Source organism: Phyllopteryx taeniolatus, chromosome 1 (assembly GCF_024500385.1).
Source record: "Phyllopteryx taeniolatus isolate TA_2022b chromosome 1, UOR_Ptae_1.2, whole genome shotgun sequence".
Lineage (NCBI taxonomy): Eukaryota > Metazoa > Chordata > Actinopteri > Syngnathiformes > Syngnathidae > Phyllopteryx > Phyllopteryx taeniolatus.
The window spans coordinates 46,942,861-46,968,790 of NC_084502.1; the positions used below are offsets into that span (position 1 = coordinate 46,942,861).

General features: G+C 42.4%; 2 protein-coding genes and 1 long non-coding RNA gene across 15 annotated transcripts in view; all 3 read right to left on the bottom strand.

Moving 5' to 3' along the window:
- Nucleotides 1-443: 443 nt before the first annotated feature.
- Nucleotides 444-18,119, bottom strand: LOC133489504 (ras-related protein Rap-2a-like). Of its 2 annotated transcripts, XM_061798660.1 has the most exons (3): nucleotides 17,529-18,119; nucleotides 13,642-13,715; nucleotides 444-1,531 (listed from the first exon to the last, which is right to left on the bottom strand). In XM_061798660.1, the coding sequence occupies exons 1-3, from the start codon at nucleotides 17,840-17,842 to the stop codon at nucleotides 1,218-1,220; spliced, it is 702 nt and encodes a 233-aa protein (XP_061654644.1). In that variant the 5' UTR covers nucleotides 17,843-18,119; the 3' UTR covers nucleotides 444-1,217. The 2 variants fall into 2 exon arrangements, with proteins under 2 accessions (XP_061654644.1, XP_061654649.1); XM_061798665.1 differs by lacking the exon at nucleotides 13,642-13,715 and having other exon boundaries at nucleotides 17,529-18,106.
- LOC133489514 (uncharacterized) lies at nucleotides 4,746-13,631 on the bottom strand. The gene is made up of 3 exons (XR_009791952.1): nucleotides 13,159-13,631; nucleotides 9,061-9,401; nucleotides 4,746-6,904 (listed from the first exon to the last, which is right to left on the bottom strand). It is a non-coding gene; the product is annotated as an uncharacterized LOC133489514 (long non-coding RNA).
- Nucleotides 18,120-18,789: 670 nt separating the features above from the next.
- The window catches only part of mbnl2 (muscleblind-like splicing regulator 2), a 77,634-nt gene continuing 70,493 nt past the window's right edge, over nucleotides 18,790-25,930 (bottom strand). For all 12 annotated transcript variants that reach the window (XM_061798703.1, XM_061798780.1, XM_061798770.1 and 9 more), the window contains one exon: nucleotides 18,790-21,769. In XM_061798703.1, coding sequence (XP_061654687.1) covers nucleotides 21,645-21,769 — 125 coding nt within the window. In that variant the 3' untranslated portion in view covers nucleotides 18,790-21,644. The remainder of the gene's footprint in view (nucleotides 21,770-25,930) is intronic.

The window sequence follows — 25,930 nt, forward strand, 5'->3', positions numbered from 1 at the left end:
TTTCAGCAAATGGATGCAATATAACAAAGAGTGAAAAATTTAAAGGGATCTGAATACTTTCCGTACCCACTGTACATATGAAAACGTCACTACATATGCACTGCAAGTGAAAGTTGGTGCGAAAGCCCACTCACGATTGCCACTCACGATTGGTGTGACCCACATCATTGACCCAATCTCATCTTTAATTGATGTCTCCACGAAATGACATCATCTCGGAGCAATTGCTATATTTCTCCAAACATTTGTCCCTCCTTGCGCCTGTTTTTCTCATCCCAATGGGATCTCTGGTGGGAGGAGCGATCATGGATTGGATAGGGCTACTCAGGTTCTCAATTCATTCTGTTTATCGGTATGTGTGTGACCTGGTTGACATTCATGTTTTGTACTGTGGGAAGAACATGCAAAGTCCACACAGAAAAGGAACACAAAGCGGTGTGAAATATTGGTGCATAAAGATTTTTTATTTTTTTCCAAAATAAGTGTTGATGAGAGCCACTAACTGATGCAATTTAAGATACACTGTCACTATCATGTTCAGCATACAAGGCATTTGTATCGTCTGTAAGGTGTCAAGTGTCTGCACATTTCAACAATGATTGCTAGACATTGTCTCTTTGGGTGAGATTGTAGTCGACGAGGTCAGCGTGGGAGTACGACTTCATGCACACATCATCCACGTTTGCAACATTTGGGAATATTCTGAAAGAATCTCCACCAAAGGTGCATCTTTTTATTGTTAGACATTCATTCATCTATTCATTCATTCATAGTTAGGCAGGCCGGCTGCTGGGCCGACCTCTGGAGTGACACCTTCACAGTGGTGCTGCTTGACATCTGTGTAGAAATCTGCTGTTTGGTCTTTGCACTGTCAAGAAGAGTGCAAAAGGGAAACAGGACAGATATATATTATCCTTTTCTTGGCTTCCAAAATTGATTTAGGGCTCCAATCCTCTTGGTTGATGGCTTTTAAGGTGGTTTTGGCACTGTGCCGCCTTTGGGAAAGCCCCTGAAATTGGCTGTTTACCAGGAAGGGGCTGATGGATGTGGGAGTTCAAAGGAAACTCCACCCTGTGATTTTCATCTCATTTGTCTGCTTCACTGGATGCTTTCCTACATTTCCCAGCATGCCTCTGAGCCAAAGCGCATGCCTCACAAGGAAATACAAAAATGGTAACAGCAAGAATTTTCCTTGAGTCCTTTCTAGCGCCATTCTATTAACATGATTTTATTAGCATTTCTTCTGTCTTAGGATCCATCAGCCCTCCGCCCCTCCAGCAGACCGATGGGCTGCTACTGTATGCTGCAGGCGGGGCAGCAAGCCTCTCGGCGGTCCGGCAGTGGGCAAAAATCCATCTGCCGCACGATCTCAGTGAAAAGCTCGTCCACCATTGTCTTACTCTTGGCAGAGGTCTCCATGAAGGGACAGCCCCAGTCCTCTGCCAGTGTCTGGCCTTCACTGGGGGACACCTCCCTCTCGTCCTCCAGGTCCACCTTATTTCCCACCAGCACCACCGGCACCTGCTGGTACCTGGAAAGAAAAGAGGAAGCCATATGTAATTCTGCATCCTCCTCTATTTTGGACGAGCTACTAAAGAAGCTTCCCGACGCCTCCAAGAAAAACTCAGTGATGCAGTGAGTGTCGGCCTACATATTGTCTGTTGCCTAAACCGCAAGAATGATGCACAGTGAGGCAAGAGGAGAGCGACAAATGCAGCCCCTCAAGCTTCCCACGAGACTGCCAGCCCTCCCTGGGTGTCTAATATCTGTAGGCGGTCCCATCAGAGAGGCGTCATGACAAAAGAATACCTCTTTGTAACACTGCCTTTACTTGGCATGCAAGCGGCATCTAACAATGATCATGCAATACGCATGAATCCTTTCTAAGCGTGCGAGGTATGTCCCCCCCTGGGCCATCGACATGAGGAGACCAGGCTGGAGGGATTAATGGATTACAGGTTATTGAATAATTTAATAATGCTTCTGCGGTAGAGAAGTATCAAGAGCAATATGAATACATCTTAAAGAAGACATATTATGGCATTTTTTAACACAATTCAAAACAGTTGTCAGGTTTATTAATGAAAGGTCTTTGACACTGTCAAAATGCACAAAAGATAAATATTTCCAACACACTTGACATCCACTTGTCTGTTTGAAAAGCAATCACTCAGTTTTGGGGCAGGTTCTGTTGCATGGAAATGCCTGGTACCACTTTTGTTACCATGACGATTGTCTGCAGCGCTAGGGCATGCCATGCAGTGATTATATAGAATGTATATATCATATTCATCATATTATTTACAGCAGCTGATAAAGAAGATAAGCATAAAGTTTCAACATCTTGGGTTTAGTTCCCCTTTACCAAGTTCACCGAACCTTGGGGACGTATTTTGAAGCCCTTACGGCCAATAGTCTTGTCCTCCTGCGTCTGGTTTCATGAGATGCTGGAGGGAAGGAGTGCAGGAAACATGCCAAGGAAGGCGCATCCTTAAGAAAGGAAGGAAAAGTGGCATGGACAAGCTTGTCGTCCGACCTGTGTGTGCAGTGAGGGTGTGAACAAGGAGAGCGCCACGTGGGCAAATGCAATCTGACAGTCTCGCAGGAGAAACTCTATATATATCTACAAAGACACAGGGAGTGCCGGCCTCTCCTTGGTTGAGAGCTTGCTGCGCTTGTTTGTTGCCAGGTTGGGCTGCATGCTTGCACAGTTCGTCACAGCTAAACTTCATTTAACTGGAATGCTTGTGGTGGTTTTAGTATAAATGCACTGGCGGGCCATCCATTAATTGGCCAAAATGTCCCCGCTTCCATTAATATACAGTAGGTGCCACTTTCATCCTCCTGGTGTTTTCTGGTTAAAAGACATTATGTGAAGGCCATGCACCTCAGGATTCAAATTTTTGTATATTTTTTATTATTTAATTGCAAAATTGAGTTAACTGCAGTATGGAAGTCTATGTATGACACTTGTGATTCTGATCTAACTAATACTGTCAACACTTGCCACTTATTCCATAGTTCTGCACTGAAAGAAATTTCGTAGAAGAAACCCCCCACCAAAATAGATCCAGTAGTAATTTTAGGCTCTGACGGATTTTTGCCCGGCCACATTTAGGTTGAAACTTGCGTGCGCCTGCTGATGTCAGCGACAGAAGACAAGCACATTACCTTATTTTAGGACGTGTTCTTGGTTGCTTCACAAATCAATACTATTGGTATGTCCCCACTTCATCTGTTATTTTTATGCAATATTAACCAGTTTAAGTCTGGCTTCCCTTTTCCTGACACAGTCCTCGTGACACAGCATTACAGCCGCCGTGGGATTATACTCCCTGGCACGTGTGCTTCTGTTTAATTTTTCATCATTGAACACTTTTAAAGGACTTGGAGGTTGAAATGTCTGGCTGTCGATGTTTCATTTAAGTTGTTTTAAAAAGAGTTTGGATTTTGCTTAGTAAAACTAGTGTTGATTGTTGTATTATGAGATTTTCTGAATGTTTTTAGCTTGTACTGTCAAACCTGTTTGTTTGTTGTAGGGCTGGGCGATTTGGCAAAAAAAAAAAAAAAGTCTTTCATATCGTGCGATATTGATTATTATCAAGATTATTTGATATTGTTTTTCAACTTTTTAAAATAGCCAGTTTTAAAGCATCTATACTGAAAACTAAAGAAGCTTGAGAGTAGTTCAACATTTTCTTAATGTTTTTTGTTAACATCACTCCTTAAATTCAATAATTAAAACAAGCAAATAAAATACATATAGAAAAATATAAGAACCCTTTTCACTCAACAGTGCAGCGAATGTAGAAAAATATAACACTGGTTTGGCAGGGTTATAATAGTTTTGGATTTTCCATTATAGTTAGTTTTTATTTCATTTTTGACTTTTCTTTTCCAAATTCAGTTAGTTTTAATTAGTTTTTAGAGCAGGTTTGTTATTTTCCCTTAGTTTTTATTTTTTTAAGAAGGCTCTGTTTTAGTTTAGTTTTTATTTGTTTCATCCATCCATCCATCCATTTTCTGAGCCGCTTCTCCTCAATAGGGTCGCGGGCGTGCTGGAGCCTATCCCAGCTGTCATCGGGCAGGAGGCGGGGTACACCCTGAGCTGGTTGCCAGCCAATTGCAGGGCACATAGGAACAAACAACCATTCGCACTCACAGTCATGACAACGGGCAATTTAGAGTCTCCAATTAATGCATGTTTTTGGGATGTGGGAGGAAACCGGAGGCACGGTGGCCGACTGGTTAGAGCGTCAGCCTCACAGTTCTGAGGACCCGTGTTCAATCCCCGGCCCCGCCTGTGTGGAGTTTGCATGTTCTCCCCGTGCCTGCGTGGGTTTTCTCCGGGTACTCCGGTTTCCTCCCACATCCCAAAAACATGCATGAATTGGAGACTCTAAATTGCCCGTAGGCATGACTGTGAGTGCGAATGGTTGTTTGTTCCTATGTGCCCTGCGATTGGCTGGCAACCAGTTCAGGGTGTACCCCGCCTCCTGCCCGATGACAGCTGGGATAGGCTCCAGCACGCCCGCGACCCTAGTGAGGAGAAGCGGCTCAGAAAATGGATGGATGGATGGAGGAAACCGGAGTGCCCGGAGAAAACCCACGCAGGCACGGGGAGAACATGCAAACTCCACACAGGTGGGGCCGGGGATTGAACCCGGGTCCTCAGAACTGTGAGGCTGACGCTCTAACCAGTCGGCCACCGTGCCGCCTTATTTGTTTCAGTATTAGTTAAGTATTGTGTAATCAAAACTCAACAATATTACAATAAAAAAAGGTATTTACTTTCTAACAGATGAACAACCATCCACAAATCAAATCCAGTTACTGTATAACAGTCCACAGAAATGCATAATACTGCTTCTAAGGTTAGATGCATCACAACGTACAGTAAAACCATTCATGAGACACATGCTGTAGTATGGCCTTTTAATAAATATGTGTTTATACGTTTAACTAACACAAAAAATATCTTTCGTTCTTATTTTCATGTTCTCCTTCCGTTGTTGCTAAATTGCAAACTTCTCAAGTGGACTGTTAGATAGACAGACAGAGAACGTAAGCTTGCTTTTACTTGCTGTATCTCCAGTGAAAGTGCCTCCAGTCTGATTTTTTTTATTCAGTCCATGATTATTGTGACAAAGCTTTTCAAGTTTTCCTGCTGTTGCTGAAGGGTTGTTGGCAGTAGTTCAATCACCTGCTGTGTAAGCGAGACAAACTCCTTGTCTGCTTTCACATCTGCCTTTTATGGTGGGAAACAGCAGCATTTTGAGACTCTAGGCAGTTGTCCGTTTCTCTGAAGTTTCCCCAAAAAGACCAATAAACGACATGCAGGTTCCATGAATGCACTAGCTAGTCGGTGGCCATCTGAGCCGTTTCAGTTAACAACACGTAGCAACAAACACAGGTTGGATGTAAAAGTTATTAGCTTTGCGGCAAAACTTGTGCTTGGTCTGGCGAGCCGTCAATATGACGGCGCTGCCCGAAGGATGTCACTTCAAGGCGACACACAGTAAGTGAACTACAATTCCCAAAAGACGTTTTGACCTTCCTTCCGTATCCGTTCTGTATTTATCCCAAAAAAAATCTATTTAAAATCAACGTCGAAAGCTCATGTATGAAATTGACAAAGATGAAAACAAAAGATATTTTCGCTATAAATATTTATTAGTTTTAGTTAGTTTTGCACATGTAAAATGTCATTGTAGTTACCGTATTTTCATGACCATAAGGCACACTTAAAAGTCTTACATTTTCTCCAAAATGGACGGGGCGCCTTATGATGCGGCGCGCCTTATGTGTCCACCAAGTTCCAAAATCTGTAAATGTTGTTGTGTGACTTTGATGAGCGCTCCGCTTGATTGACTGGGAGCATTTCCTGCCGACACGCTGCTTATATAGAGGAAGGCGGACATGACTGAGGACAGCATGTGGATGTAAAGGGGGAAGGGTGCGCGTGAAGGAGGACGCTAAAGGCATGCCCCCGTCCGACAATGATGAGAGGGAACCCGGCATGTTTGATGGCGAAATTCCCCAGCTGGTCATTTCGGATACAAAAGATGAGGACTTTGATGGATTTGTGGATGAGGATTGATAAAAAAAAATAGCGTGAGTACATTGTTAAATACGTCAATAAAGTACAACCGAACTGAGTTTTGCTCCTGCTGCCTTATTAAGAACATACGGTAGCATGAGTGCATCATCTGGAAAAATCACTTATAAAGCACCCTACTCCACAGGATAATCGGTCGGGATAACTATTAGAGAGTATAGACATCAAACAATTGGGCTTGTTGTGTGTACCGCACTTTAAGGTACAGTACACAGAATTTAAATATCCAAACCGATTTGTAAAAAGTGACAGAGACACCCCACACATCAGATAATCTGCCTTTTGCCAATTTGGAATGGACTGGGGGGATGCTCAAATTCGTCTTGATTATCATTATAAGTGTACCAAGCTTTACTGCTTTGAATGTGAATCCCTTTTATTTAATTCTGGTGTATATTATTCTTTTCGTCTAACAATCTTGTCCCCTCACACCTCTTCTTGAGATTTCTTTTGCAATAAGTGTCACAGAAAAAGCAGCCAAATGAAACACCTGAAGAGTTATTGATTTTTTACGACATTATTCACTCCATGTCACGGTCCAACTATGACAAAATTGATTAGGTGCGATTTCAGTTGTGCTAACATGTTTGCATCTACACTACATTGCCAAAAGTATTCGCTCACTTGCCTTGAATCACATATGATTTTAAGTGATATCCCATTCTAAATCCAGATGGTTCAATAAGATGTTGGTCTACCCTTTGCAGCTGTAACAGCTTCAACTCTTGTGGGAAGGCTTTCAATGGGGGTTTTGCCACGCACCTCCGGTTCTTCCGGTCCGTTTATCTGTATGCAAAATGACTGGATTATTTGCAATACACTCAAGGCACACCGAAAATTTCGCCGAATGAGTTGAGTCGTGTCATTAAAGCAAATTCATCCATGTCAATACTTGAGTTCAATATAGACCAATCATCTAATGCGTAGCTATCATATGTTAGCTCACTAGAGGCTGTTCATTCTTTGGTCAACTACAAGAGATGACACAATCGTTGACATTTTACTAATGTCTTTTAGCAAAGCAAACTACATCAACAGAGCATTGTCTTGTCTTTCCTCCTTTCATGGTGATTTCAAGTAACAAGCCGTTTTTTTATCTGTGAGGCCGGCCACTTGTTTAGGGACAGCGAGCAAGTCGCCCCTGTACTTTTGCACACTTAACATTCTGAACTTGTATCCCGTATTTAAAAGATGGTTTTGCGCTTTGTCAGTGGGACGTTAAGAAATGTAATTCTGAAGAACGTAAATAAATAGAAACCTGATCATTTGGAGAAAACCAACAACCGCAAGTGTCATTGTTTTATTTACAACCCCAATTCCAATGAAGTTGGGACGTTGTGTTAAACAAATAAAAACAATACAATGATTTGCAAATCATGTTCAACCTCTATTTAATTGAATAGATAACAAAGACAAGATAATTAATGTTCAAACTGATAAACTTTATTGTCTTTAGCAAATAATCATTAACTTGGAATTTTATGGCTGCAACACGTTCCAAAAAGCTGGGACAGGATAATGTTTACCACTATGTTACGTCGCTGACTGAGACTGAGAAAGTTGAGGAATGCTCATCAAACATCTTTTTGGAACATCCCACAGGTGAACAGGCTAATTGGGAACAGGTGGGTGCCACGATTGGGTATAAAAGGAGCTTCCCTGAATTGCTCAGTCATTCACAAGCAAAGATGGGGCGAGGTTCACCTCTTTGTGAACAAGTGCATGAGCAAATAGTTGAACAGTTTAAGGACAATGTTCCTCAATGTACAATTTATGGATTTCATCAAAAGGTTCAGAGAATCTGGAGAAATCACTGCATGTAAGCGGCAAGGCCAAAAACCATCATCAAAAACCGACATCAATGTGTAAAGGATATCACCACATGGGCACAGGAACACTTCAGAAAACCAATGTCAGTAAATACAGTTCGGCACTACATCTGTAAGTGCAACTTTAAACTCTACTATGGAAAGCAAAAGCCATTTATCAACAACTCCCAGAAACGCTCCCGGGCTTCTCTGGGCCCGAGCACATCTAAGATGGACTGATGCAAAGTGGAAAAGTGTTCTGTGGTCCGACAAGTCCACATTTCAAATTGTTTTTGGAAATTGTGGACGTCGTGTCCTCCGGGCCAAAGAGGAAAAGAACCATCCGGACTGTTATGGACGTAAAGTTCAAAAGCCAGCATCTGTGATGGTATGGGGCTGTGTTAGTGCCAATGGCATGGGTAACTTACACATCTGTGAAGGCACCATTAATGCTGAAAGGTACATACAGGTTTTGGAAAAACATAAGCTGCCATCCAAGCAACGTCTTTTTCATGGACGCCCCTGCTTATTTCAGCAAGACAATGCCAAAACACATTCTGCACGTGTTACAACACGCTTTGTAGTAAAAGAGTGCAGGAACTAGACTGGCCTGCCTGCAGTCCAGTTGAAAATGTCTGCCACATTATGAAGCATAAAATATGACAACGGATACCCCGGACTGTTTAACAGCGAAAGCTGTACATCAGGGAAGAATGGGAAGGAATTCCACCTACAACGCTTCAACAATGAGTGTCCTCAGTTCCCAAATGTTTATTGAATGTTGTTAAAAGAAAAGGTGATGTAACACAGTGGTAAACATGACCCTGTCCCAGCTTTTTTTTTGGAACGTGTTGCAGCCATAAAATTCCAAGTTAATGATTATTTGCTCAAAACAATAAAGTTTATCAGTTTGAACATGAAATATCTTGTCTTTGTAGTGTATTCAATTAAATATAGGTTGAACATCATGCAAATCATTGTATTCTGTTTTTATTTATGTTTAACACAACGGCCAAACTTCATTGGAATTGGCTTGTAACTCGAGCTAACAATCGTCTTTTAATGTATCTTGAGTAAGAATCGTATGTGCCCATCCTGCGTAAGATTGTGTTTAAAACTTTGAACAGTACGTACACTATAATCGGCCTCTTTAAAGACGGTGACGAGTCTGCATATCGACAGGAAGTGGAGCGGCTGGAGCTGTGGTGCGGCCGACACAACCTGCAGCTGAACACGCTCAAGCCTGTAGAGATGATTGTGAACTTCAGGAGGCATTCTTCGCCACAGCTGCCCCTCACGCTGTCTAACTGCCCTGTGTCAACCGTTGAAACCTTCAAGTTCCTGGGAATTACAGTTTCTCAGGACCTGAAGTGGGAGGCCAACATCATCTCCATCTGCAAAAAGGCCCAGCAGAGGATGTACTTCCTGCGGCTTCTGAGGAAACACGGCCTGCCACAGGAGCTGTTGAGGCAGTTCTACACAGCAGTCATCGAATCATTCCTGTGTTCATCTATCACAGTCTGGTTTGGTGCTTCCATAAAAAAAGGACAAACTCTGAATGCAACGCACAATCAAAACTGCTGAAAAAATTGTCGGTACCCCCCTACCCACACTTGCACACTGTCAGAACTAAGACAAGAGCATCCAAAATCCTCTTGAACCCTCCACATCCTGGTCCCCACCTCTTCCAGCTCCTTCCCTCAGGTAGACACTATCGAACAATGCATACTAAAACTAGCAGACATTCCAACAGCTTCTTCCCTCTTGCCATTCAACCATCCATCCATTTTCTGAGCCGCTGCTCCTCACTAGGGTCGCGGGCATGCTGGAGCCTATCCCAGCTATCATCGGGCAGGAGGCGGGGTACACCCTGGACTGGTTGCCAGCCAATCGCAGGGCACACACAAACAAACAACCATTCGCACTCACATTCACACCTACGGGCAATTTAGAGTCTCCAATTCATGCATGTTTTTGGGAGAAAACGCACGCAGGCACGGGGAGAACATGCAAACTCCACACAGGCAGGGCCGGGGATTGAAACAAGGTCCTCAGAACTGTGAGGCTGACACTCAAATCAGTCGTCCACCATGCCACCCCCTCTTGCCATTAACTTCTTAAACAGTTAACTTACAATCCATTGTAACATGCAGCCAATTTTGTCTTGATATTGTTGCCACATCTCTGTTGGGCCAATTATACTTTATTCGTGCACCTTTAAACCTGAACAGTCTCATTTTACTTCAAGAGCATCCTGTAGCATTGAATGGCATATAGTGTTTACAAAAATTTAACCCTGACACCATGGCGACTGTGGGCCCTGGAAGTACTTGCGATGGCAGAAAAATTTTGCCAAAAGTCCGTGTCATAAACCCTATAAGGTTTAGGAGTGAGTTTATGGGAATTTTTGCCGCTTCTTCCAGGAGCATATTTGTGAAGCCACACACTGATGTTGGACAAGAAGCCCTGGCTCACTATCCACTTAAATCAACCTGAAAGTGTTGGAAGGAACAGGAAGGCGTAATCCCTAAACTCTTTGACTGTCCAAAATAGTTCCTTTCACTGGAGCTCAGGGGCTATAATATTTTGAACATTTCCAACTTTGTGGGAACAGTTTTGAGATGCCCCCTTCCTGTTCCAACATGACTGTGCATCAGTGCAAAAATTCAGGTTCATAAAGACATGGGTGAGAGTGTTTGATGTGGATGAACTTGACTTGCCTGCACAATCCTGACCGCAACCCTATAGAACACTTTTGGATGAATTAGAGCGGAGACTGCGAGCCAGGCCTTCTCATCCAACATAACCTCACAAATGCGCTTTTGGAAAAAATGGTCATAAATTCCCACAAACAAACTCCTAAACCTTGTGGAAAAGCTTCCCAGAAGAGTTGAAGATAACTGCAGATGGTGGACCGATGTCATATTAATCCCTATGGATTAAGACTGGGATGTCACTTAAATTCATATCTGAGTCAAGGCAGGTGAGCGAATACTTTTGGCCATATCGTGTATGTTAAAGGTGTATTTTCAGAGTTGCTGACAAACAATTCACTGTCAAGTGTGTTCAATATGTGCGTTCAACTTTCCTTTTAAGATGCAGCTTTTTCTGCGTCTCACTTTTGAGGGAGTGCATACCAGTGTTCATGTTTGTTGTTAATGGGGCTATAAACCTGCAAAGATGCTGCATTGTCATTAACAGACGCAGAGTTAAACTTTAGTTGCCGCTAATTACCGCTGAGGGTTGCTGTACCGGGAATACACACAAAGAGAAGCAGTGTTTTTAAGCCGCAAAACATTTTGGGACGTTTCCCTTGTATCCTCAGGGCTCACGTAGCCTTTTAAAGCTACCTGCTGTGCTAGCGAGCATTTTCACAAGCCCCACAGCAGTGGCAAGCAAGACACCATGAAGGCCTACAAGGCCGCAGTCTGCATCTGCTGCTAATTAGCAGCTGCAGCCAGCGTGTGTGAATCACATATAAAATGCACAAACAAATCACGCAACTTCTAGAGTAGTGTGCGGGTCTTGAAAGGGTGCTCAACAAATCTAGCTTTCTGTGCTGCGTAGCATTCATGCGATAAAGAGAGTGAGATTGGGCCTGTGCAGCAGATGTTCCACCAAATTGCAACCAGATTTCTGTTGTCGTTTTCAAAAGCTGCTGTTTTTTTTTTGGTGGGAGATCAACAGACAATACGAAAAACATGTTTGGTGTATTGGAAACCCACTCAACACAAGCACTTAACTGGTGACCCTCCATTACTTGCTCTCCAACAAGCTGGCCACTATAATGACTTGGTCTTTGCTGACGGCCAACGCTAAAAGCCCAAGGTCCAGACGCTGCTTTGAGGCCGCACCAGAGGGCCCCCAGAGATGCGTCGTTTTGGTCTCCACCCTGTTCCCACTCACCTCCTGCTATTAGACACAGCATCAGCGCAGCGTGAAAAAGCAGCTTTGAAGCAGCCGCCTCAGTATGCACGCAACAAGCAAGATGATCAGATTGTGTGATAGAGTATGGAGCTGGACTTGACCAGGTTGTGCATGCAAGCTCACACTTTGAGGCATGGAACAGCATAGAGCCTCATGTGAGAGGAAGGTTTGCAGCACACATTCTTTCCCACATAAGAGCCCCACATTGCAGCTTACACGACTCCCTAATGGACGCCTGATGTCTTGTTGGCTTCAAACCCAACTCAATTCCATTAGGTTCTGGTGAGTGGGTTCATGCAACTTCACCGCATGTTGTTGGCTAGCTCAGCACAAATTTGTTTCAGCAGGCGGGATGATACCCTAAAGGCTCCATAACTTAATGTTGACGCCCTGTGAACGCAACATGCATGGGGCGCCTTGTTAACTGTCTGCAACTTGCCATTTGAGGCATTCGTCAGCTGTAAAATTCATCTGGTGCGCGTCGGAACGTCTTCGCCAGCAGAACAGCATTGTTATTCAGCAACAAACGCAGACTCCGGCTACTCCACCAGCCACTCATTATAATCATTATCATGGGACCTTGTGGGTCCAAACACATGACAAGGAAAAAATCGGCTGTTGTTCTTACTCGTCTTAGAATGTGTGACGTAATCGAGGTGACCAACAGCACACCACATATCTCCATTGACAATTGTGAGTCTCTCTCTCTCTCTCTCACGCTCTCTCTCTTTCTCTCTATTAGGCTTTACACGATCAGGATTTTTGGGGCCGATCACCAAGTTTAAAAAAACGATAACCGATCCGATCACAAGATGGAGGAATGTGTCTATTCAAATGACCTGTTCATTTACTGTATATACTTCCATCCATCCATCCATTACCTGAGCCGCTTCTCCTCACTAGGGTCGCGGGCATGCTGGAGCCTATCCCGATCAGCCCGATAAAATCGGTGTAAAGTCTAATATTTTATATATATATATATATATATATATATATAAACACACACACCCATCCATTTTCCGAACAGATTATCCTCACAAGGGTCGCTGCCGTGCTGGCGCCTTTCCCAGCTATCTTTGGGCGAGAGGTACACCCTGAACTGGTCGTCAGCCAATCGCAGGTCACATATAAACAAACATCCATTCACACTCACATTCACACCTACAGGCAATTTAGAGTCTTTAATTATCCTACCACGCGTGTTTTTGGAATGTGGGAGGAAACCGGAGTGCCCGGAGAAAACTCCACACAGGCGAGGCCAGATTTGAACCCCAGTCCTCAGAACTGTGAGGCAGATGTGCTTACCAGTCGTCCACTGTGCCGCCGATCGACATCCGTTTTTTGGAACTGTTTTGATTTAAGGCAAGAGACTTTAAACTAAGCCATATGTTAAGAGTATAGCAGCGTTGTCAGTCCTGCAAGGGAACACAACACAACAACGGGAAGGTGGGATTTTGAGAGCATTTAGCGGCACGCCCACAGCGTCTGGAAGCTGAATGAATGTTGCAATTTTTGACCATTTTGAAGCCTGATTTCACATACGTCGAGATTTTGTATTCCATTCATTCATTGTCCGGCTTGTTAATAAGAAGACTCTTTTATGTCATTTGTCAAATTTGCAAGATATTTTTTTGTTCTGTTTGGATGCACTTTAACCCTATAAATGGACTTTTTTAATTGACTTTCCATGGCATTGTTAAATAAATACCACATATCAAAACAACATTACTGTAATATCAGATTTGACACAGCGCTTGTATTGAATCTCAGTCGAGTGGGTGGGTGTACCTAATATTGTGACCGGTGAGCTTCTTTTGCCTTGTTTTGTTGAATCCTCCATTCTTTTGATTCGAAATAGACTTCTGGAGCGTGCGGTGCATTTTGGAGAGAAAAACAACAGTAAGCATAGACCAATCAGACAGATGTTATGATTATATAAGGGTGCATCTCAAACAGTGGAAAAAAACCCACTCGAGAAGCAGAGCTGTTTGAAATAAAAGCATAAAGTATTTATGGGCCACACGTACACTTGGGCACACAGCAAGCGGTGGAGTCTCCCGCCGTCTTTGATATTATTCATATGAAGCGGAGTACCTCGTCAGACGCATCGGCTGTGACGCAGACGTGAGGATGGTGACGTCTGAAGGCCTGCTGCTGTGAGGCCGTTATAATGAAGGAAGGGTGGTTCAACTTAAACTTGGACGACATTCGGTTAGTTGAGCGCAAACTACAGCCACACTGCAAAAACTCAAAAAAATATTACCAAGAATATTTGTCTTAGTTTGAGTCAAAACTAATCTGATTAAAATAAGACACATCATGTTAAAAATATATTGTTTTTAAACAGTTTTCACTTGTTTCAAGCTAATTTTTAAACAAGTAGAAAATAATTGCCAGTGGAGTAAGTTATTTTTCTTACTCCACTGGCAATTTTTTTTCAGCTTATTTCAAGTAAAAATGAGCTTGAAACCAGGGGTGGGTTATATATCGAATATACTCGATATATTGCGTGTTGTTGCACGTTATATGCATAAAATGAATATCGTGGACAAATCCTCACGTAGTGATTTCTGCTTTCACTCTCTACTTGTGCGTCTCTCACAGTAAGCAAAATCCAACTGTGGTGTTTGCTTGATTCATTATATTTGTGTCTCAGAGATGCCAACTGCTACGATTTGGCCGTATTTTGTCCCGGCCAGTTGCCTTGTGTTTTGCGGCTATGACGAAGTCGAAAATAGTCCACAAAACACAAAACCGGAGAGGACGAGACGGCATGCCGTCGTGTAAATTAGAGCAAGCGAGCGAGTGGCTATCATGAGCTTGCCGTTTAAGTACCGCAGAAAGTGATTGGCTGTCATAAGATTTGGAATCTACCAACCAATCGCTATAACGTTTGTTGATGATACTCTTTTTTTATAACACCCATTAGCGAAGAGGAAGGGCCATATACTACATTAAATATTTTATATCAGCAATTTTATGTTTGTTTGCACAATAGAGAACCGAGTTTTCTCATTGTAGAGTTTTGTCAGATGTTTTTTTTCCGTAGTATTTGTACAACTGGAGTGCATTTTCTTACACGTTCCAAGAGAAATCAATACATACATAGTACACATTTACGTCACTAGACACACATGTACTCACCTTATTGAGCACATATGTGATCACTTACATTTGTAAACATGTACATATGTATTTAAACATATATACAGTACATGCCACACATATAAACACACACCTTAAACCCAAATAATCACAACCACCATGTACATGAATACATATTGTATAGCCTATGCGTTGCGAGACTGCTGAGTTTTGATTTTGACTTTTAAGATCTGCACAATAAATGTTCTCAAAATTACATTATATCTTATTTTACTTACCGTAGTTTAACGGACCATACAACCTGATATTTCTTGTAATGTGTCATTTTGTAAATAAAACTGTCACTACATTATAGTATGTTTAGCAATTCAGTGCCAAGACATAGTATTGAATAAATCAAATCTGAACTTAAAATGAGTACAAACAAAAAGTTTGCTGTCAATATTTTGCCAATCAAAGTGAATCAAAGCATTGTTAGCATTGTTCAGAGTTTTTCTGGTGGCCGATTGGCGTGTAGTTTTGGCTGAGACGCAAATGTTCCTGACAAAATCAAAATGTTCTTGACAAACCAGAATCTTCCTGTAAGGTGATGATAGTGGTTGGCATCTCTGAATCAAAGGGTTGATTTTAACATTTATAAAGTGATTTACGGAGCAAATCAGAATATCGAGATATATATCGTGTATCGGCCCGCGACCCTAGTGAGGATAAGCGGAACGGAAGATGAATGAATGAATGAATGAATATCGTGTATCGCGATATAGCCTAAAAATATTGAGATAATGGTTTTGGACCATATCGTGCAGCCCTACTTGAAAACCAGTGAAAATTGTCTAAAAACAAGTTACTTTTTATGTGATGAGTCTTATTTCAATTTGTTGTTGATTAAGTGTGGTACACAGAATGATTTCTAACATCTTAACCAATGTTTAATGTGAGAGACCCACCCACACATGACATAGTGTATGGTGTACTCAAGATGACAATACAGCACACCACACACATAACCATGGCTGTGTTCGAAATCACTCACTATCCACTGTGGTACACTATATAGTGAATTTGCTCTTTTTTTGTTTTTTTTTTTGCGCTGTTCGAATGTTTATTGAGCATAAGTTACCCCCTATACAGTGCCCTCAATGTATCTCCCAGTGCATCTTGAAAAATATTTAGCAACTATGCATACTAGATGATCATATACTGATACATTCCACTCAGACAGAAAAATGGATTTCCAGTTCCTTGGTGTTTTGATTTTTGGCAGGATTAGTTGTGCTGAGAAAATATCTTTAGTACAAAAAGAGCAACACATCACAACTTGGGTGGATGAAGTGCTTTGTATTCCTTTCTCCATTCTCTGCATTGCTTATCCTTAGTAGGGTTGCAGGTGTGCTAATTTTGTAAAATACACTCATCTTAAAACAATGCCGAACTCGGTATTGACCACACAAATAAGGATTTGGTATAGTAAATATTGAACAGGGTTAACATTTACAATTGTCTTCCCAACTGCTTTCCGAGCAGATTAGGGAGGGGGAAAAAAAATTAAATAATTCACTCAACACACCTCAAATCACAGGATAATATCATAGACAGCCGATAATCTTTGATGACTTTGATTGGAAGAAATTGGGCCTTATTATTGGGATGTGTGTGCATACGCTTGCTTGAGCCAGGGCTCACAGGTGAACTGGAGCCTATCCTATCTGACTGTGGGTGAGATGCGAGGCACATCCTGGACTGGTTGCCAGTCTATCTCAGGGCACATAGAGACAAACAAACATTAAGATGCACATTCACACCAAAAGTACCCAGACAAGAATTTGAATATTCCTGAATCTTCTCATCAGACACAAAGAGCATAACTGTGTTTCCTATCACTCATGAAAACATAAGCACCTGGTGTTGGCCATCAATTTGAAATGACCTTAACACTCAAGGGGCTTTGCACATGTGGGGGATGTGGGTGTTTCAACACCCGCACTTTTCCCAGGGAACGGGTTCAACACCCACATTTTTCCTGCTGTTATTGCACAAACATTTTGGTACAACCCCACCACCCCCAAACATGAAGTGAATCCAACACTATATGGATCACAGCGAGAGTTGAGCATTTCCAAGGCCGCTACAGTCCCATTATGTCACAAAGGGACTTTTTACAGCCTTGTCATCTTATGAAAGCATTCATAGCTAAGGGCCCCAACTATGCTGTGGGATGTGGACTGAACTCAGTGATCAGGGGCCCGGCCCGAGTTCGTCATATGTATGTGTGTGAGTGTATAGCTGCAGGGGTGCAGAAGCTGCTATTTTAACACAAAATTTCACCGCAGCACTAACCAATGCAAAATACTGTACAATCATGATTATATTATTATATCTTCTTAGTCTTCCCATCTTTTTCTCTCTTCGGGATTGCCATTTTGGCCTCCCTGACTCTTACTCACCCTGTTTTATCAGGGTTTGGGACCAGCACTGAGTTGGAATGGCTGCTATTACTCCCATATCTATATCTATCTATCTATCTAATCTCAAAGCACACATATTTGACTGGGCACCTTGCAATATCTCACCTCTTGACCCTGATAATCTGGTCCCTCATGGGCTTGATGTCCTGAAAGCTCTGCTGGTTGACCAGACTGTAGACCAGGATGAAGCCCTGGCCGTTCCTGATGTAAAGGTCCCGCATGGAGGCGAACTGCTCGGTGCCGGCCGTGTCCAGGATCTCCAGCACCGACGGAGAAGAGTCCACCTCGATCTCCTTACGGTAAAAGTCTTCAATGGTCGGGTCGTACTTCTCGATGAAGGTTCCGGTGACGAACTGCACGGTCAGGGCCGACTTGCCCACCCCGCCGCTGCCGAGCACCACCACTTTGTACTCCCGCATCGCGCCCCGCGTTGTGCGGCCACGACGCGCCGAATGCGGTGCAGGCGGAGGAGATGTTGCATTCAGCCTCTACGGAGACCTTCCCACGCTATCTGGACGGGCATCCATAATGCAATAGGCAGAAAGAAGACGGGCTATAATTAGAAGTGAGCCGGCTGTACATCTTGCTAACGTGCTAAAACATTTTTTTCCCCCTCCCTCTCTGCTCAGCGAAGATCAGTGGAAGGGAAGGCGAAGGTTTTTTTTTTTTGTCCCTGACAAGACAAAATAAATAAATAAATAAAAAAGTGCGAGGAATCCACGCCTTTGAATTCAGTGCATCTAGTGGACGTTTCCGGTATGTCACGTATGAAAGAAAACAAGGGAGGTGACTCTCACCGGACATTTCATTAGGTACACCTACTCGGTTTCAATTGATACTGTCAGGGAAGTATTGTATTAAAAGGTCATTTGTTAACCAGTGGAACATCACATAACGAGGGTGCTGTTTATAATATGAGGGTTCTCTTATTTGGGGTCAAAACATGAGAAACATCTCTCAAGTCTGATTCGTACAAGGGCCCGGCGATGTCCCGACATACGACATTTTGCGCGGCGTTAAGAATACGTCGTTACGCGATAACCGTGAACGTTCACTTACCGCCGCGCATACGTTTTTTTCATTTGGTTGTACATTGTTCTATGTAGATCAGTTCCGACGTTCGTTAGATTCGGGTTATTATGGCGCCGTAGGAACGGAACTCCGTCGTAAGACGAGGATCCCTCTATTGTTCAATTAATGCTACCTCTCTGGGTGTTCTGCTTGTGAATAGTATTTGTATGTATTGTTTGCCATATGTTTTACTACACCACGTTGCATAGACACTAATCAAAGGGCAATAGAATTAAGTAAGAGAAAATCCATGTAGCTAACTTATGTATGGAGGGAAACTGATAAGACAACAAGATTTATTAGATTTTCTTTATTTCTTTCAATAGATTTGACACTACCTCGCTGGAACCAAAGCACATTTGACTATTAGAACGTAATACAAAGAATACATTTCTCAAAAAAAAAAAAAAAAAAATAGATTACAGCAAAACTATTAGATGTATATTCCGTTTGTCCTGTTTTGTTGGGCGCACAGCAGCAAGGATGACTGAGTAACTATTCGTCTCCCGTGTGGCGCCTTCTGTTGGTCAAAGCTGCAAATTACACCTTTATCACACCGGGGTCATCAAGTTCCACATCCATAACAGTTTCCTCCGTTGTCGCGAGGCCTTTTGGCCTCCACTGAATAAACATGGCTTCAGATAGCAGTAATCATTCCTTTATTCGAAATGAAAGTACTAAGAGGCTTCAGAAGAGAACGTCTCTACAAATTGTTTTACAAAGAAAAAAAAAGATGCACACATAGTGGACAAGTGATAAGGCAATGAGTTTGGATACGCCGAGTCTACTCAGGGGACCAACAATTCAGAAAGTTCTTGCGTAAGCCTCCTTTTACCATCCACCGTCTATGCTTACAATACACGTCAAGGACTTTGTGGGTAAAAACAAGGATGTCTCATGTGCAACAATGCCCCCCCGCCCCCAAACTACATTCAGTTGAAAATACATCATCCCCCATGCAACATGACTGTTGCAATTAAATCTCTCTTGTCGAGTTGACAGGAAATAACATTTAAACAGTGTGAAAAGTGCAATCCTCAACTCTTGTGTTACACTGAATTAAACAGCTCAGTGTGGAGCCTGAAGGTCCTTTTCAGGCTAAATCATGAAGATTTCATTTATAGATTATTTAGACATTGTGTGTACATATTTATATATTCATATGCTGATTCAGTCTTAGTGAGTGTCACAGCTCTACAGTGGCTGTTGTTTTCTAGTGTATATATTAGTTCACTGTTACAATCTCAGTGAAGAATAAGAAATGTTAATCTTTACAATCTACTTTGTGTACAGTGTTCCAGGAAAAAAAGGTCAACTAAACAATGTCTTTTACAAAAATACCAAACTTTAGTAACTGCAACATTTGGTTGCCACAGCAACAACTTAATATTGTTATGAAATCCTAGCACATCTTTAATTTTTTCTCTTTTTTTTTTCTTTTTTGGTAAAATGTCATCTATACATTACACATGTTTTTTCTCCAACACAAGCAACTCTATTACTACTCTCACTTCTGCAACACTGTTCTTTTTTTCCTCTTTCCAGCAAGAAGGCCATAAAGGTCCAGTAGCTTCCAGCAGTCTATGAATGGACTTGGAAGCTTCCACCTCCACATCACCGACTATGCACTGCGTGGCACAGCTCAATAAGTTACATTCATTTCAAATGTGTCTACAACATAGCAATTAACAAGAACATAAATTACAACAAAATAGAAACTTTTACACCCCCTGTAACAAATTAAAAATGCACACGCACACAACAAAATGCATGAAGACAAATCAAGGAGAATGAAACCCAAGGTTTGTGGATTGTCAATGGTAATCAAGCACCGTGAGATTACATTTGTTTTAGGCTAAAACAAATACAAATGAAATTATGTTTTAATTAAAAAAAAAAAAAGATGAAATATGCCAATTGGTTTAAAAAAACCAACAAGAACATTTCATGATTTTGACTTACTTGAAGTGCAGGTGGACTTGGGGTCCAAACATACTAGCACACATAGCACAAACTTTAAACACAATTCCTTAATCAGAATATAAACTACATATATACATGACAAACAAGTTTTTTTCATCCTCACTCATTATCCTCTTGTAAACCGATGGTACGTCGTGAAAGCTAGTTGGAGTTCCAGAAAGACACTTGTGATGTCAATGGACAGTTGGTAGAAAAGAAAAAGTTTTTTTTCCCCGCCAAAGGTGACGCCAGCTTTTCTGCGACTGGCCGTGATTCACTGGGGATGTGGTAGGTGAGCATGTTTAGGCACTTCTACAGTTTTTTTTAAGATGAAACCGAATTGCAGGCAACGGTGGAGTCAGATGCCGGTCGCCCTCTGAGTTCAAGTCTCCAGCACTGCCAAATGCACCGTTTGGTTTAGCACTTAAAAAGCCCACCAAGACACGTGACGGTGTTGCAGTCACTGTCATTAACTCCACTAAGCTCCCATGTCTGCCGGCAGACTATCTGTTCTCATGCACACACATGGCTTGGTACTGTATGTCTGGAACTAAACCCCATCAACCCCCGGGCTGATCGACGTCTGTCCCCTCTATCCCCCCCCCCCTTCACCCCACCCCCAGCCAAATGCAGTTGAAGAAGGCAGCACCTCCATAAGTCAACGCTGTGTTGTTGGTGGTGTTCCAAGCAGCTTTGGGAAATGGAAGAAAAACATCTTCTCCAGGTTGGACTTTGGCAAAATGCTTCAAGGGTTTATACGATGCAGGTCATTCTTGAATACGGCATCTGGGGCAAATACAGTATGGGCGGGGACCCCTATGAGCTGCCACATTTACTGCTGAGGAGAGCGACACTAATTCCACTGGACAAAAACACTTGAGGCCATCAAAGTGTGTCAGTGTGGTTACTCACAGGTTTTCTGGGACTTCCTGTCTTTCACTACAATAGAGCGCACCATATATCATAGTGCAAATCAAGTATATTGTTTTTATTTACTAACCAAGGACAGAAATTGTGTAAAAATTAAAAAGGGTTTAAATTACCACTGTGGTGTTTCGATTCTGTGTACGACAATAAATTACCAATATCTTTGACTCTTCTAGTCGCTTTTTCTAAAAATACATACACTCTATATAGTGCGTGTGTGTTAAGCTGACACTGCAGTAAGTGCAGTTAAGTGTTACACTCTTAGCATGCAGGTTGCTGGACCTCTAAGGGAGAGGTAAGATAGTATTTACACACGGGCAGTTTTGGGTTTCCTAGTGCAGCTCCTTCATGCGCTGGTCCTTTTGTGGCTCTTACTTCAGGATGATCTGCAGGGGAGACACACAAAGACAGGGAAGAACATTTAAAGAGCTACTCTACCCAGCACAAAAGTGCATTTTTTCCCAAGATCATCACTGATCCATATTTGTTTTTCTGCCTATGTGGCCTTGGACCCACATTGAATCACTCATGGTGCTTTTCTTTAAAAGGATGAATCCGTGAGAAGAAAATCTAGATTAAAAGTGTTCTCCAGAGGTGGAGTAGCTGCTTATTGATCAACAAAAGCCAGCCAGTGAACTTGACAAGGTCACAACAAGTGTCGAGTGTATGTTGTATGAAAAAGGTGCGCTTCCTGGTTAGTCCCAAGCTGTAATCAGTGGGTTTATAACCTTAGTACAGTAGCTCATACTATGGCTGAATTTACTCTGCAGGTCCAAATGCTCAATTGACTGTCTGTTTCTATGTACATTTCATGTGATGCATATCCCATATGGCTGTGTTAACATTCACGGAAGACATGAAACAATCCACATACACTGACACCCAAACTGCTCATAAAATAAACGTACATTAATTTTCTATAGTGCTTATCTTCACAAGGGTCACGGGTGAGCTGGAGCCTATCACGGAGGCAAGAGGCGGGGCACAACCTGGACTGGTTGCCAGCCAATTGCGGGGCACATACCAACACCCATTCAAACTCACATTTCCACCAATGGGCAAGTTTGAGTCTTCAATTAACCGCAGAAGCATGTTTTTGGAAAACCCATGCAAGCACGAGGAGAATATGCAAAATCCACACAGGATGGCTGAAACCCAGATTCGAACTTCTAACCTCAAAACTGTGACTTGGCTGTGCTAACCACTTGCTCGCTGGGCTGCCCTGAAAGAAACAATAATACATGACACAGATATTGAAGGTTACATAGTGTTTACTTGGCCTGGGCTGATTCTTTGCCGTAACGTGCACATTACTCCATTATTGCACTTATTATGCTTATTTAATGGAGTATAACCTTTAATGTGGCATACTTAAACCATGTTTAATTGTCGATGCTTTCATTGTAGTTTTAATTTACAGCGGGTGTTTTTTCAAATTTTTTTATAGTGTTATATGACGTGGCTGTGTATAAAGTACATCACCGCTCTGTGCATTTCGACTATGACGTCAAGCTGGAATTGACGAGTTTCATCCGGTCTCTGTGTTTACACTGCACTGGCACATATCTGATAAGTATACGATTTTATCAATTTTTAAGAGGCCTGATTCGATTCCAAGTTTTTTTATTTTTCCATTTAGCGGTCATTCCAGAATTGGAGGGCTGTCCCCTGTATGAAATTTCAAATAATCCATGCACAAAATACAGAAACATGTGTAAATTATAGTTGTCCTGGGAGAAAATGTAGCTGTACTAAAAGTGATTCCTCAATACTATTTGAAACACCAAATAGGTCTTGAGCACCCCCGAGAAAACGCGAACATTAGCATTGATTTGCAACCCTTTTACTTGCAATCCTGTTACTGTATTTAGAGTCAAAACTAAAATTAAAATGTTATTCAAATAAAACGTAACAGCAATATTTTTGAAATACTGTACATGAAAAATAAGTAGTAAAAAAGTGTACTGTTCATGGTTGAGGTGGACAAATCAAATGATATGGTTTATTACCTGTTTTTCTTGAAAACATTTAAAAAAATTATAAAATAATGGTCCATCTTTCAAAACTGTTGATGCCTAAATTGCCCTCGATTTCTGAATTACCTTTACGCTGCCCTGACGTAAAGCTAGCCAAAAGGGAGCTTTTGTTGAGAATGACAGATGGGGGCGTTGTAACTTAATTTTTAACCTTACGAGTGCTAGTAAAGTTACACAGTCTGATATGGGCCATCACAGTCGCGCACTGATTAGCATCGTTTGTATTCCAATCTCGGTTCAGCGCTTTTTGTTTTAAGTTAATCATTCTTTCAGGTTGTATGGCTTTTTTGGCTTCCTGTGACAGTCCAAAAACATGCATGCATGGAGGTTTGCACAGGACTGTTAATTGTTGTCTATCTTTTATGTGTCAAAACTGTGATTGACTGGTGATCAGTTTAGGGGGTACCCCACCGCTCACCCTAAGTCAGGTTAGGTTAGTCAGTTAGTTAGTCTGCAGCTTCCTTGTGAACCTGAACATGACAAGCAGTAAAACATGGATGGAAAGATGATTGGATATATATAGGGGCTACGAGAAGTTTTCGGACCCCCTTAAATCTTTCACTCTTTGTTAAATTGCAGCCATGTTAAAATCATTTAAGTTCATTTTTTCCTCATTAATGTACACACAGCACCCCATATTGACAGAAAAAAACGTAATTGTTGAAATTTTTGCTGATTTATTAAAAAAGAAAAACTGAAATATCACACAGCCATAAGGATTCAAACCCTTTCCTGTGACACTCATATTTAACTCGGGTGCTGTCCATTTCTTCTGATCATCCTTGAGATGGTTCTACACCTTCATTGGAGTCCAGCTGTGTTTGATTATACTGATTGGACTTGATTAGGAAAGCCATACACCTGTCTATATAAGACTTTACAGCTCATAGTGCATGTCAGAGCAAATGAGAATCATGAAGTCAAAGGAACTGCCTGAAGAGCTCAGAGACAGAATTGTGGCAAGGCACAGATCTGGCTAAGGTCCATCCAGCCATCCATTTTCTACCGCTTATCCGAGGTCGGGTCGCGGGGGAGTAGCTTTAGCAGGGACGCCCAGACTTCGCTCTCCCCAGCCACTTCATTCAGCTCTTCCGGGGGGATCCCGAGGCGTTCCCAGGCCAGCCGAAGGATGTAGTCTCTCCAGCGTGTCCTGGGTCGTCCCCGGGGTCTTGTCCCGGTGGGACATGCCCGGAACACCTCACCTCTCGATCAGAACAACTTCCTAGAGCTGCCGGTCCGGCCAAACTGAGCAATTGGGGGAGAAGAGCCTTGGAGAGAGAGGTAAAGAAGAACCCAAAGATCACTGTGGCTGAGCTCCAGAGATGCAGTCGGGAGATGAGAGAAAGTTTTAGTAAGTCAACCATCACCGCAGCCCTCCACCAGTCGGAGCTTTATGGCATAGTAGCCCAACGGAAGCCTCTCCTCAGTGCAAGACACATGAAAGCCTGCATGGAGTTTGCTAAAAAAACACCTGAAGGACTCCAAGATGGTGAGAAGTAAGATTCTCTGGTCTGAGGAGACCAAGATAGAAATTGTTGGCCTTAATTCTAAGTGGCATGTGTGGAGAAAACCAGGCACTGCTCATCACCTGTCCAATACTGTTCCAACAGTGAAGCATGGTGGTGGCAGCATCATGCTGTGGGGGTGTTTTTCAGCTGCAGGGACAGGACGACTGGTTGCAATCGAAGGAAAGATGAATGCGGCCAAGTTCAGGGATATCCTGGACGAAAACCTTCTCCAGAGTGCTCAGGACCTCAGACTGGGCCGAAGGTTTACCTTCCAACAAGACAATGACCCTAAGCACACAGCTAAAATAACGAAGGAGTGGCTTCAGAACAACTCCGTCACTGTTCTTGAATGGCCCAGCCAGAGCCCTGACTTAAACCCATTAGATCATCTCTGGAGAGACCTGAAAATGGGTGCCCTCCAACGTTCACCATCCAACCTGACATAACTGGACAGGATCTGCAAGGAGGAATGGCAGAGGATCCCCATATCCAGGTGTGAAAAACTTGTTGCATCATTTCCAAAAGACTCGTGGCTGTATTAGCTCAAAAGGGTGCTTCTACTAAATACTGAGGAAAGGGTCTGAATACTTATGGCTGTGTGATATTTCAGTTTTAATATGGGGTGCTGTGTGTACGTTAATGAGGAAAAAAATGAACTTAAATGATTTTAACAAATGGCTGCAATATAACAAAGAGTGAAATATTTAAGGGGGTCTGAAAAGTTTCTTTAAATTGTGAGTGTTCCTTAGCAGTATCCAGAAATAATTGTTTATTCGGCATTGCTATAGAAACTGCATCACTGTTGGTAGGGGTGGGGCCAACCGCAAGAAGGACAGATGGAGGCAGACCGCAGAGGGCTGACGTCACCGCTTCTCCTTGTCCCACATGCATGGTCAAATGTACTGCACCACTTCCTGCTGTTGCTGCTGCATGTCAATTACAGGAAGTGTGCTCACAGGGCTGTGTGACAGGAAGTGACAAAAATGGCCAGCTCGTCACCTGT